Raw genomic sequence first — 15,056 nt, forward strand, 5'->3', positions numbered from 1 at the left:
CCAGGGTGTCCCCCGCCTTTCGCCCAATGTTAGCTGGGATAGGCTCCAGCCCCCCGCGACCCTGTACACAGGATAAGCGGTTGACGATGGATGGATGGATGGATGGATATAAACCTATCAAAACATTATTTTGGCCAAAATAAATTTGTATTAATTAATTGAATAGCATTTACAATGTTAACATAAAACATCTGCATATCCAATCTGTCCTGACATTTAAAAAAAAACACCCTTGAACATCATAATATAGTTGACCCTTGTTTAAAAGTTGGCAGCCATATCACCCTGTAGCTCAAGACTGGTTGATTATTGAAGTTAAGCAGGGTTGAGCCTGGTTAGTACCTGGATGAAAGACCTCCTGGGGGAAACTAAGGTTGCTGCTGGAAGAGCTCACCTTGTGGTCTGTGTGGGTCCTAATATCTCAATATAGTGACTTTAAATTGTGTGTTTGGTCCTGACTCTCTGTGGTACTTCTTGTAAAGAGTAGGAGTGTAACCATGGTGTCTGGGCAAATACCCCATTGGCCCTTATCAATCATGGGCTCCTAAAAATCCCTATCCACTAATTGGCTCTATAACTCTACTCTCTCCTCTCCACCAATAGCTGGTGAGTGTACTAGTGCACTATGGCTGCTGTTGCATCATCCAGTTGGATGCTGCACTCTGGTGGTGGTTGAGGAGAGTCTCCTGTTCACTGTGTCAAGCACTTTAAGTGTAGAGTCAGAAAAGTGCTTTTTTCAATAGTATTTTTTTCAAATACTCACTGTTTCAAAAACATAGCCACAAGACGAAAATAATATGCCTGTTAAAATGAATTTAGTGTGATAAAATTGCTTAGTAACCTTTTCTGTGTAACGTTATAGACCATTTTATAACTCCGTTGCCATGACGAAGTAACAACAATGATGTCAACGATGTCAATAAACCTTAAAACCCTAAAATAACTGTAAATATTACAATTTAAACAACTTTAGAGCTCAAATGAAATGATACATGAGTTTTAACAGAAGAATTAATGTAAGTGCTTTTATAAAATTATAAGACTTTAAAACCTCCCAAAACTGGCCCCATTTACTTCAATTGTAGGCTAAGTGCCTCACTGTTACCTCAATTATAATTATTATTATTATTATAATTTTTTAAAGAAATGGAGGGACGAGTAGAAATAAATTTTTGCGGCAATCAACATTATGCCACAATTGCTGTCGATTGTGCTTAACTTGTATTGAACCCGGAATATTCCTTTAAAGTATACATATCCCAGTGTGGGTTTATTGTGTTAACTTGTTTGCCTAAAAGGCTAAATATGATGGAATTGGAATTTTAGGAATTATCCTAATTTAAGACAGATTAGAAAAGAACTGTGTTTGAAATCAACAAACAAAACTATTGCTAGAGGACTTTTGTCTGAAAATCTTGTAATAACCTATAGTGTCATAGCCTTACCCTGTGTGCCAACTAGCCCCGGTCTTCCCTATGAAAATCTTAACATATAGTGACAAATAGTAGAATTGTATTATGTTAATCAAATTAGATAGCTTGATATTAAATCATATACACACACACACACACACACACACACACACACACACACACACACACACACACACACACAAATCTTATCCAATCATTCACAGATATTCAATGTGGGGGTTCATTCGCCACAATGCATGCTCACGAGATTGCGACTAGTGGTGAAGATTGAAATAGCACCCAATCATTTCAAGCAGTCTGCATGGAAAGGGTGGAGTTTGGCACACAGGTGAAATTAGTTTGAATTAGATTTTTGATCAATCGGTTAGTAACTTCTGGACCAGTAGATTCCACGATAGTAGGATATGAGTTAAATATTTTACATGCAATGCCTTAAGCTTTAACGTTGTTAAATCAACCATGTTGTGACGTTATCTCATTTAGTACATTGTAAATATATATATATATATATATATATATATATATATACACACACACATATATAAATATATATAAATAAAAAAACTTGAAATGAATGGAAGAAAGTTTAGGGCCATAGTGGGTCTGATGAAGGTCCCTGAGCGCGAGATAATGGGTGATATTTTACTGCGCGAGAGTGCTGAACCCTCACTTCCTGTTCACGTGAGTATTGGTAAATTTGTACGGTTGGACGACGGGCAGTACGTCGATACGGAGGACCGAGATAAAGCTGTAAAGAGACGACAGCTTGCGAACGCAAAGGAGAGATTGAGGGTGAGTGTTAACAACATGCTTACGCTCTCAATACTTGTACATTTCTGCCCCCTTTGGAAAGGTGCTGCAGTTTCCAAAGTTATATGTATAATATTTCTATATATTCCCAAGTACTTGAATTAGGGTGCTTGTGTTTAATTAGAATATCTTTCATACTCTTTATTCTTCCACTTTATTCATTATGACATTATTCAGAGCCAATTTAGTTCCATTCACTGAATATGCAGACTGCATAAAAAAGCTAACTAAAAGGAATACCTCACACTAAAATGAAAAGTCTGTTATTTAAACATGTCATGTTGTTTCTAAGATGTATAACTTGGTACTTTGCAACCCAAAAGGAAATGTTGGGGAGAATGACAGTCTCATTCACAGTTCACTTTCATTCTATGGAAAAAAGATGCAATAAAAGAGAATGTTGACTGAGGCTAACATTCTGTCTTGCACCTATTTTTGTGTTCCACAGAAGAAAGGAAGTCATAGGGGTTTGAATCAACATGAGGGCGAATAAATGAGGACAGAATTCAAATTCTTTTGGGTGTGCTAGCCCTTTGAGATGTGTACTGAGGCACGTAATATATCCGCTGATCATTAGCTTTAATTTGAATTTGATTGAACATTAACATGTATTATTGTTAGATATGAAGTCAACAAATCAATTACCTGCCTTGTGTCAGAGAGGGGCAGTCAAGGGATAAAGCATCAGAGCCAAAATCTGGATGTTGGATCTACCATATAACATTTAATGGAATGCGAATGAAGGGGATAGTTCAACAAAAAATGTAATTCTGTCATGTCATTCCAAACTTACTTGCTAATGTGGAACACATGGAGAAATGTTTTAATATGTTGTCCACTCTTTCCCAAACAATGAAAGTGAATGAGGACTGAAGGCTTTGGTATAAACCTGTTCTACACATGCACATGATGACTGCTTTTTGATACTCTTTTAGTAAAGTAAAAGGTAGGCGCAGATGAGAACTGTCGGCGTAAAGTGGAAAATTAATAACAATTCTAATAAAGTGAAAGTTCACCCAAAAATGAAAATTCTCATTCACTCACCTCATGCCATCCCAGATGTTATGACTTTGTTTCTTCTGCAGAACACAAACAAAGAGTTTTAGAAAAATATCTCTGCTCCGTTGTTCCAAACAGGGCAAGTGAATGGTGACCAGAACTTTGAGCATCCGAAAAGCATATAAAGGCAGCATGGAAGTAATCCCTATGACTCCAGTGGTTAAATCTGTATATTTAGAAGCAATATGATAGGTGTGGGTAAGAAACGGATCAATATTTAAGTAATTTTTTACTTAAAATCTTCACTTTCACATTATTTTATTTGTGCCGATTGACATTTTTCGTACATGTCGCCACTTAATGTGCAGGTAGAAAAATGTATAGTATAAAAAAGGACTTAAAATGTATCTGTTTTTCACCCACAACTATCATATTGCATCTGAAGACATTAAACAACTTTTAGTCTTATAGATTCAATTTTGCCTTTATGTGCCTTATGTATTGTTGACCTTCAAAGTTCTAACCACCATTAATTTGCATTGTATGGACCAACAGAGCTATAATATTCTTCTAAAAATCTAAATTTTTGTTCTGGAGAAGAAAGTCATACACATCTGGGATGGCATGAGGGTTCATTTTTGAATGAACTATCCCTTTAATTTAACTGATTTTTCTTTTAGAAAAGGAAAAAACCTTGACTTGAATGAGATGTCAAGGATATGAAAAGAAATCGAGGTATACCAATTCCAAGTTTGTTCCTCATGTCTGTTTTTATGTTGTTAATTGTTTCAATCTAAAGCACTTCTGAAATTTTGCAAGTTCATTTTCCAATGTGTCCCTCAGGTAAGGAGCCTGAACAGCATGTTCTCTTACCTTCGCCGTATCGTGCCAGTGATGCCACGAGACCGAAAGCCCAGTAAAGTGGACATGCTTAAGGCTGCAACGGAGTACATCCGGCTTCTCTCAGCTGTCCTAAATCACACCTCTACCAGTGTGAGTCAAGAGTACGGCAGTCCTGCCCATTCAATTTATTTTTTATTTACACTACCCTTCAAAAGTTTTGAAACTCCATTAAATTGTTTGTTTTGAAGAAATAGTTTAATTCACAGAGGATGCTTTAAATTCATCAAGAATTACAGTAAACATGTTTATGTTAAATATGAACCCTGCTGTATTCTTCAAAAATTGTTCATCCAAAAAAAATCCCATGTAATTAATGCTGCAGCCCAGGTATCTCCAATTTGGGTTGGAAAATCAAAGTAGTTGAGAGAACTTGGGAAGGGGGTGGAATTACTCCAGAAAGGGGTTGGGCCCATTCCAGAAGGGGCCACAGTTAGGTTTGGGGTCTCTGAATGTCTTTTCTGGCAGTTTGGAGCTCAGCCTGCTGCTATATTTTTCCTCAAATCCTCCACTTGCAGCAGTGATGCCTTTTGGCATTCTAGCAGTCATTTTACTGTAGATCTTAACCCGCTGGCGCGTCCTGCTGGATATTTTCATCATTACAGCGGAAATAACTTTTAAGTACTCCATCATTTTTGGGTATACAGATAAGTGTAAGACATCATTAGAGACTATAAAGGGTCTACTTTTATTTGTGTACACTCACAATAACAAAACCTTGTGCTTTTGTAAAATAAAAAGGGTGAGCTATCAGACGTCTCTGTCTCCACAAGCATATTTCTGAAACGCGTCACAAAAAATTAACAAACTCTGCGAATACTTCTCACACAAACATGAAACATATGTTTAAAGAACGCTTACAATTTCTACTTTTAAATAAAACGGTTCAATTTTAAAACCAATATTCTCCTGCAATGTAATTTGTATGAAACAAAGTGCTGTACAGTTTTTACTGGCTTATCTAATTTATCTCTAATGTGATCACACCCACCAGCAGAGCTCGCCATTCATATGCTAATGTGCTGAGGCGATCAATGCAAATGGTAAACGCCCCCAACTGTGAGGGGGCGATTCACTTTACTGCGCGTTTGTAAGCGATACACAGGCGAGGAACTCCTGGATAATAAGGAAGAGTTAACAATTTCCTCAGAAGAAGGGACTCTTGAACTTTTGTATTTTGAAGAGAGACTTGATCCAGCCGAGGATACAATTTCGGACAAGTAAATCATTTAGTTTTCATTAGTTGACATGCTATTTTATATAAACATGTACATATTTTACTAGTGGGACTGTTTCCAGGATTCAGTGTATTGAAATTTGAAATATGTCCTAATAAGCAAGTTTTGTATGATACAAAATTATATGAATGTTTAGATTATATTTTATCAAGTGTTTATGCTGCCTCATCAACGAAGCTTGTGCTTGCAAATGTGTTCAGGTTAAATGAGTAAAATGCACTTTAAATATGGCCATATTAGAAAATCAACCTATTATAATGATTTCTGAAGGATCATTTGACGCTGAAGACTGCAGTAATGATGCTGAAAATTCAGCTTTGATCACAAATGGCATGGTACACACATGTTGCTCACATATTATTGTAGCCCAGTTTGTGCAGAATACAGTGTTATCAGACTTTAGCCATTAATGTTTTTAAGCAACTGAAAAAAAGCACAAATGTCAAAGCATGTCAAAACGTCTCTAGGGCTCAAAACACCCTCAGACCCCAGAGGGTTAATGTCGTCCCATTTTCATCCCATTCTTTCTGCAGCACTTTCTGAAGCTTGTAAGGCTTGTAAGGCACTTCTCATGGATTTTCCAACCAAGCTTTTCTAACAACAGCTTAACCTTAAACCTTTTAAAAATGTACCACTCAAACTTTTAAGTTATTTTGCAAATAACAAATCCATACTTGTTTGTCAATTTCAGATGTGACTTTTTTTTTCCTTTGGGATTTTGGCATTTTAGGCAGACTTTCAGAGTCTTCCCTTCATTTATGCAGAATAAACTGGTGATTGACCTGTACTGATCATTGAGGCTGCCAGTTTCTCAAACTAGAGACTTTAATGTACAGTACTAGACTTTCTGTTGTACAGCTGGGCCGTCCACTTCCCTCTCTGTCCTTGTTTGATATTTTATTTCAAGACTTTAGTGCATGGAATAGCCTTTATCTCTCAAAAGAACATTAGACTGATGAATCTGAAGTAGTTTTTTTTTTTTTTTTAAACAAATTTTACTTTCAAGGTAAAAGTGACTTGCAAGTGTACTCTGTATTTCAGCTACCGAAAAAAAATATTATTGTATTGTGATTCAATGAGTGGATCTGTTCTTAAAAAAGGGAAGTGTTTCTTGAGTACCAAATTTGCACATTAGAATAGAATTAGAAAACGTGATGTATTGTTTTTTTAGTAGACTGAAGTCAAAAATAGGTCTGTCATCAGTTAAAAAATTTTTTTATTATAAAATGGTTATTTCAAAAAGTCATCTCAAACTGTTGACAGCTAGTGTAAAATAGAATATCTCTTTTTCTAGAAGGTATTGTAAAAACAAGCTTGAAATATACAGTAAAACACAAAAAAACCTTAATGCTTTGAATTTGCAGGGCAATGGGAATCCAAATGTTTTTCTAGAGACTGGGAGCAACTGTTCGAACAGAGAGACTGACTACTCTGATTTATGGACCATGGACGATGTGAGTTCTCAATTCTCTGCCATTTATATAATATACTGTAATATAGAGGATAATGGAGTTTTTTTTTTATAGGTGTAATATATATATATATTAGGGTTGTGCCGATGGACGATATCATCGTCCATCGTGATGGCTGACCAACATCACGATGTCGAGCCACCATCGTGATGCCATGCCACGCCCCCTTTTGCGAGTCTTGCTAGTGTGACTCACTAATCCTAGTCTCTTCTATAGTTAACCTAAAAACTTTGCAGGGATTGCTCTGTAAATTAAATTGAGAATATAACTAATGCATATATGCTATTTTAAATACTGTGGTATATGCCAGAGACGTGACGTGTTAAAATACCGTGTCAGGCAGGCTACACAAATATTGATCTTGACATTGTTAGCTTCTTGTCTTTTTTTTACATGTCTTACACTGTACATTTAGATTAAAATATTTTATGTTGTAGGCTACAAGATTTATTAATTAATTTATTAATTAATTATTAGTAGTTGTAGTGTCTCAGAAAATCTTGCTCATTGTCACATAGCTCTTGTATACACTGAAGCGGCAGTTTAAGATAAACCCAGACCAGCGAACGTCAAATAACTTTTGTCTGGTTAATACTTTTAAAGAAAAATTTCCTTGGCCATGAATCCATAATGTCAAATCAAATGAAAGAAACAAGGTGAATATGAATAACATACATTTATTAAAACATAGAAGAACAACAAATAAAGAACTAGAAAACGTAACAACACTCAGACCGAAACTCGGCATTACCATTTCACTTATAATTAGCAGCACAATTAACTTCAGCACAGGCTACAAAATAAATTATGTTATTGAAATATTGTAAAGTGGTCATATGAACTACACAAATGAACGTTTAAAAAATAATATGCAAAATCGAATAGCTCCGCAACGGAGGGGCGAAAAATGCGTAAAGAAGTCTAATATCTTTCACCATAGACCATGTTTAAATTTCGATGTTTCTGGCCAGAAATACCAACATATTCACTTTATCTGGTTTTAATAAGCTGTGGATTGGAGTAACTACACTACCCGCTGTGCTGAAGACCCGCTCTGATGGAGTACTGGTAGCACATATGCACAGATATTTCCGTGCTAATCTTGCCATGAACGGAAACCTTTTGTCGTTCGTTTACACCAAGTCAGCGGGTCCTGTTCCCCATCAATGGCCATTTCCTGCAGGTACATGGTCATTTCTGCCTCGACCTTTTGCTCATCAGTGAGCGTGGCTGTGGCTGCTCTCTTCGCAAGAAGGCTGCCCAAAGACGACTTTTTTTTTCTTAGGCGCAATATTAAAAAGCCCGGATGAGTACTAATTAGTTGGGCTAGTAAAATAACGAAATTATAGTTTTTCGGTAGAAAAAAAATATCTATGTAAAGAGGTATATTAAAATAAAAAGTGCTTAAAAGTGCACAACTCTTCTTAAGTGGAAGAAATATTTTTCCCCCTTACGTGCAACCTATTGGAAAGCGCGGATGAGTCAGTTGGGATAGTAAAATAACGAAATTATAGTTTTTAAGTGGAAAATAGTATTTATGTAAAGAGAGATATTAAAATAAAAAGTGCACAACTCTTCTTAAGTGAAAGCTAAAAAAAAAAAATGCTTCACGTGTCGTGCAACCTACTGATAAAGCGCCGACGAGTCATTAGTTGGGTTAGTAAAATAACGACATTGAAAATTATTTCATAAAATGAAAATTATATGAAATTATATAACACCCCCAACTCATACATGCATACAACAGTTAGTTCCAGTCTTCGAATCTGATTGGATGAGAAATTCCATGAGCACTGATGGTCTGACACCATCAGCACTCTGACGCTTCAGTGTTTGTGTTTGTGTGTGTATCACTCCGATTGTGTTCATTCCGTTCTAAAGTGTAAGAGCAGTGCAGATGTGTTAAGAGCTACTGTTTGTCTTTTTTTACATTTATATATGGTTGCCTGCAGGTGGTGGAAAAGATAATTTTTATGTGTACTTGAGCCAGTTAGGTGACGTGAAGTGAATTTTGCATCAGCCAGTGTTTACATGCAGCACTCAGTGATCGCTCGTATTACTACTAAAGCTAGGAAATGACTTTAAACTAACAAATTCAGCATTATAGCTCATCACAGCTGAGAGACACAACAGAATGATTAATTACACAAACTGAAGGCGCTTGCCTCTTATCGAACTTTACACATTGGAGTGGGCACACTGTTTAAAATGGCGGAGGACATTGCAGTTTCTATAGTGAAAGACTCTTGCACATCAGCTACCGTGAAATGGGGAGAAATACCCCGATTGGATGGCTACTTTTCCACCTGAGAAAGCTGATCTTCAGAAAGCTGACAGCATCTCTGCTTTGGTATGGCAACAGGTGAACGCACTTTTTGTCTCTCGCACACCCCCATCCATCATTATTTATCCAATAACTTGTTTGAAACCGCACAAGCCATGATACTATTTCTGAAGTGACATTTTTGAAATACTAGCAAAGGCTTTGAAGCATCATTTGGTTTGAACCAGCAACAGCAGATTCTGATCGGTCGCAGAAATTCCATGCACATATGCGTTTTTTGACTGCTGCGTTTTTCCTAATTTTTTAAAATGTATGTTCATTGAACTGTTGTATAAGCAATATCACACTCGTAATCGTGCTATATGGCCCTAAATCAGCACTGCTGTGATTACCTATGGCACTTGGCCTGTGGGCTCGTGCCTGCGGCCGAATCGCAGCAGTGCTGATGTAGGGCCATGTCGCACTCTTGCTCATGTGATATTGCTTTAATATTTTACAAGTAAACACTTCAATTCTGATATCATAATATGGCTATGTAGTAATACTGTATGATAACTGAATGTTATTTTTGATAGTTGTAACTTGTTTTTTATTTTATCAGGCATGTCAATCTTGTTCACAGGCCCTGGAGCCAATATCAAATCCCTTTCTGTCTGAGGGAGTGAGTGTTGCTGCCCCAGTGGTCACCATGGCGACAGGAGCTGATGATGACTTTGATCTGAACAATGTGACCGTACAGTGTGTTGTACCAATGTACATTGTTCAGGTTGGCTCAGACCAAACTGTGGTAACTGGCAAACTTCTGTCTTAAAGGCCCCACTGAATCCTTTTGGTGCCTTAAATTAGGCTCACATTTTTATTTTATTTTTTATTTATTTATTTGGTGTTTTTGGTTTTCTTTTGTTTTTCCTTTTGTGTGTTCTCTTGATGCCATTTGTGCAGCCACTATTTATTTGTGCAGTCACTATTTAATATTACAGAAGTATTTTTGTCTGCTATTATAAGGATTTATGGTTTAATATTATGCTGAGCTGTACTGAAATTATTTTGGTAGGATTATTTATTTTCTCAATGTGAATTTAAACTCTTGAATATAAGAGGCAGATACGCAAATGTTAATTTATTTTTTTCACCTGCATTATATTGGTTTAAAAAACTAAACGAAAATGCAAATAAATTAAGTGTCATTCATTTTTACAAATCTTGTGAGGAATTTTTGTAGTTGATAACATGAACAATTTCAACAAATACATTTAAATAAATTCACCCTCAAGCCATCCCAGATGTGTATGACTTTCTTATTTCTGCAAAACACAAATGTCCACAAATTAAATGGTGACCAGAAATCTGAAGATCCAAAAAGCCTATAAAGGCTGCATAAAAGTATGGGTGAGAAACCGATCAATATTTAAGTCCTCTTCTCCTATAAATCTCCACTTTCACATCTGAAAGACACATGTGGTTCCTGTTTAGTTTTACTTCACATCTGAAAGTGGAGATTTAGAGTAAAAAAAGATTTAAAAAATTTAAAAAAAAAAGACTTCCTGTATATATTGATCTGCTTCTTACCCACATATGGATTTAACCACTTAAGTCTTATACATTATTTTTGGCAGCTTTTATCTGCTTTTTGGACCTTCAGATATCTGGCCACCATTCCCTTGCATTGAAACGATCAACAGAGCTGAGATATTCTTCTCAAAATCTTTGTGTTCTGCAGATGAAAGTCATAAACATCTTGGATGGCTTGAGATGAACTATCCCTTTAAGTTTCAGAATTTAAATTATTTTAGCTTTTTGCAGTTCATTTGGCACTGTGGTGTGACCCAAGTATTTTTGAAAGCTACAAATATTCAATTAAGTTACTATAGGCTACTAATTAGGTTACTAATTCACAATTAAAATATACTTGGGAAGATGTTTAAAGGAGTGGTTTTAGATTAAATGTTGCTTGACATGTTTATTAATACCCATATTATTTTTGTCATTTTTTCAATTATGTTGTTTTACATCGCAACACTATGTATTAAGGTCAAAGTGAATTGAAACACAGTAATTGCTTCTTTGTAATATCAGAAAAACATCAGAAGGTGGAGCCAGTGGCGCGCGCTTCAGTAATCAGCGGCTGCATCATTCTACAGCCACAATTAATCTGTCAGCCGATAGTTCTACGCTATTCGATACTGTACAGCGTGACAACTATTTTCGTTTAACATATGTGTGCTAGTATTTTAACACTACTGGCGAACAAACTCCTCTTAAGGTGCATTTGAAAACGAACAGGAGCTGACTCGATAAAGGAACGCGCGAGGTCATGAATCTGGCAGGCGTGGTCGTGGGCTGGACCACCCTGCAATAAACGTCAAAAAACGGGATGCGGAGCTCTAAGAAATCACGGACCCAAACAATACCATTCACACCGGAAAACAAGACTAATTAGCGATTGCTTGTGCACGCGCCTGTTTTTAAACATTAGCTTGCGGTATTATATGGTGACTGCGTGCATAAAGGACAAAGAGGAGAGGATGCTACTGTAAGGTAAGCCTTTACTGTCTCGTGCCTGATTTCCCCCCCCGTCACCATTTCCAGAGTTCTGTCAATAGTTGAGATATCCAAGGACCCAAGATTTGCATAATAATGCACAAACATGGGAACGAAGGAATTTCGGACCCCTTGTATCCATGTTTATAGTGACAGTACTGCAACTATGATGCTGCCCTGTCGTGATATTGCATGTTTTTAATACAAGATTCACTATTACAACAGTATTTAATAGAATTAACAGCAGGCTATGTACGAAACAAATAACTAGAGAAAATGGATGTAGGCTGCATTCCTCTAGCTAAAATAGTTTATAATGGATGTGTTGTGCTCTAAATGCTTTTTTATTATTCTTCGTTTAAATTACTCAAAGGCCCTAGGGCCTTGTTTTCATTTGAGCGTTAATGAGTGTACGAGTGCCATGAAAGCCATTTCAACTGTCAGAAGAAGCTATTTTGTGAGTTTAATGTAGACTTGCCGGGGAAAAAACGCATCATATTTAATGTTTTCCTACCTCGGCATTTTCTTTCCGAGGATATTGGCAACTAGATTATGTAGTTTATGTGTAAAGGGATTTATTTAGATGTGGATTTGCAATTCTTGGCTTCTCGATTTGTCTGGGTTTGTCCTGGCACTGATGCACGGAGGCTGAGCCCGCCGCGCGCTGGTGCTGATGCTGCATCGGTGCTCGCGTTGTTGCTAGGCAGCCGCGTACAGGCCGTGCCGCGCGAATACTGGATGTGGCTTTTCTGCTCAAAAGAACTACGACAAAACGTTTTATAATACTGCTTTATTTATATAATAGTTTTCAAACGTTTCTGGTTTCATTATACCCCTTAATATGACGCCTTTAATCCCACCTGACTGTATTTCTCATTTTCACCGCAGTTCAAAAGGTGTTGTTTTCCATGTATGAGAGGTGGGCGTGGCAAGTGAGTCTTTCCCCTGGTATATGATGAGCCCTAGAGAGAGAGGGACGGCGCAGCCCCTTCTGCTCAATCTCCAGCAATACAGAAATACCACCAACTCATGTTAATTAAGCTGACCCTCATTGATTCACTTTTCAGACCTTTTTGTGAATTAATCAATCCAGAATTGTCACAATGTATTAATTTCATTTTCAGTTAGGCCTACTTTATTTCAATGGGCATTTGAACAATTTATTGGTCTCAGGCTAAATAAATAGTTAGAAAATACAGATCTCAATAGTATAAATGTTCAACATCTTTTTTACTATAGGAATTTGCTAAGATGTTTGTAAATAATAATTATGCATGTGAGACCTCATTAATTACTTAATAAATAGAATATTTCTAGCTTTAAAAAATATTGTCACACCAGTTAACTGCAAAAAGCTACCATATAGCTACGGGGCTATTTTTTATTTAAGAATATTTCAGCTCTGTAGGTCCATACAATGCAACTAAATGGTGACCAGACCTTTGAAGCTCCAAAAATCGTAAAAGTAATCCATATGACTCCAGTGGTTAAATCTATATCTTCAGAAGTGATATGATAGGTGTAAGTGAGAAACCGATCAATATTTAAGTCATGTTTTACTATAAATCTCCACTTTCATATTCTTCAACACATCTACATTTGTGTTCTGCAGAAGAAAGTCATTCAGATCTAGGATGGCATGAAGGTGAGTAAATAAGAGAATTTTGGGTGAACTAAAAAACATTGCAGATACAGTAAGGCAAAAAGAAAAATCATAAAGACATAAACATTATACATGTTAACATTTTGTATGATAAAAATCACTTACTAACCTTTATCAGTGTAAAGTTGTAAAAAAAATTACATTTCGTTGCCATGAATATATGAACCCTATAATCGTAAAACATAGTAAAATCATTTAGATCAAAGATTTTACCATGCTAAAGCATGTATTTTTATGAGCTCAACTTGTATTTAATCCGAACATTCCTTTAATAATCAGCAAGGGATACAAGATATGTTTAAAAAGAAATATGTAACAAATTATTAATCATCATTTAGATGTGGCATGAAACTAAGTTGCTTGATGTAATGTTAAAGAATTAATGTTTTCATTAAAACACTAACGACAAGTTTGTGCAGCACAACGTTTGTGCAACATTTTCTCTTACCACCTAGTTTTTAAAGTGTGGAAAAATTCATAATTGTTGTTATAAATTAATGAATATAGTTTAGAATAACAGTTATATATAGTGCAGTATAATTGACACAAAAAGGTTTAACTTGCATTATTTCACAAGGCACATATAGATGCACTTCATTGTGTGTGTGTGTGTGTGTGTGTGTGTGTGTGTGTGTGTGTGTGTGTGTTTTCCCATGGGTAATACAGTTCTCAGTGCATTATCATGCAGAAGTGAATGCACCCAGAACCGCACATTAACTTAATTAGAATACTCATCTAAAATCAATCGAGCATTACTTTTACCATTATACATTCCTCTCTCTTCCCACTTGATAAAAGCATTAGGATTTCTCAGTCAGGGAGAAAACCCTCATCCGGTTTGCAAAGCTCAGTTTCAGACAGATCAATAAGTAACAGGCACATGTACATGTCTTTTAGTATCTTTCTAGAGTCCTCCTCAAAACGACATCAAAGGCTGGTTGTAACAGAAGACAATGGTGATTATTTGGAACATGATGTGAGTTAAAGGCAGGAATAGGGGTAAACTGAGAGGTAAACTGAGTGTTGATCATTGTATTACAGCAGAGGACTTGATTAAATTGGATCCACTTGAGTAAAAAGCTGTGTTTGAAACCCATCCAAAGGGCAGTGCAGGGCGGCGCCAGTATGCTGTCTGGATCTAGAGGGTCCCTAGACATTATACAGTCTCCCCAGAGAGAGCGCCTCTTAGTTGGGGTCCCAGAGCACTTGCCAGACTACCAAACACAAAGATGCTGTGACTCTCATTGCATTAACTCGTTGACACATTGGTTATCACAAACAGCACTTTGCCACAAGAATTATAATTTTCTCTCTACAATTAGTTTTTTCCTCCAAAATTAGAAACTAATTGAATGACACATAATAGGTGATTAAAGATACGTTTACCAAAGCAACATATATTCTATATTCAGTAGATGATCCATGTGAGATAAATTGTCCATTTATCATGTTGATGAGATGTCAGATTTTGAAACACAAAATTTTAGATGTGGTTGAATAGTTTAGATGATGTTGAATAAATACGTTCATGTCATATTTCACCCCAAAATAAAAAGAAAACGATAAGACGTATATTACATAAAGATAATTAAAACTATTTGATAACACTTTACAATAAGGTTCCATTTGTTTATGTTAGTTAACAACATTAGTTAACATGAACTATCATTGAACAATATTATTAATCTTAGAAAAATGTTCATTTCAGCATATACA

General features: G+C 36.2%; 2 protein-coding genes across 2 annotated transcripts in view; both read left to right on the forward strand.

Moving 5' to 3' along the window:
- The first annotated feature begins 2,006 nt into the window (after positions 1–2,006).
- Positions 2,007–9,947, forward strand: figla (folliculogenesis specific bHLH transcription factor). Its single transcript, XM_052100046.1, has 4 exons — positions 2,007–2,225; positions 4,086–4,235; positions 6,745–6,834; positions 9,759–9,947. Exons 1-4 carry the CDS (start codon positions 2,040–2,042, stop codon positions 9,945–9,947), a joined length of 615 nt encoding a protein of 204 aa, XP_051956006.1. The 5' UTR covers positions 2,007–2,039.
- A 1,353-nt stretch (positions 9,948–11,300) lies between these two features.
- The window catches only part of LOC127625984 (beta-adducin-like), a 33,851-nt gene continuing 30,095 nt past the window's right edge, over positions 11,301–15,056 (forward strand). The window contains exon 1 of the mRNA XM_052101488.1: positions 11,301–11,674. The gene's annotated coding sequence lies outside the window, so the exon portion shown is untranslated. The remainder of the gene's footprint in view (positions 11,675–15,056) is intronic.

The sequence above is a fragment of the Xyrauchen texanus genome, chromosome 3, assembly GCF_025860055.1.
Source record: "Xyrauchen texanus isolate HMW12.3.18 chromosome 3, RBS_HiC_50CHRs, whole genome shotgun sequence".
Taxonomy (NCBI): Eukaryota; Metazoa; Chordata; class Actinopteri; order Cypriniformes; family Catostomidae; genus Xyrauchen; species Xyrauchen texanus.

Bases quoted from the DNA above. Each gene is read 5' to 3' on its own strand.
- figla (XM_052100046.1), top strand. From the start codon at position 2,040: ATGAAGGTCCCTGAGCGCGAGATAATGGGTGATATTTTACTGCGCGAG. The intron at 2,226-4,085 runs GTGAGTGTTAAC...TGTGTCCCTCAG, and splicing joins ACGCAAAGGAGAGATTGAGG to GTAAGGAGCCTGAACAGCAT. The intron at 4,236-6,744 runs GTGAGTCAAGAG...TTGAATTTGCAG, and splicing joins TAAATCACACCTCTACCAGT to GGCAATGGGAATCCAAATGT.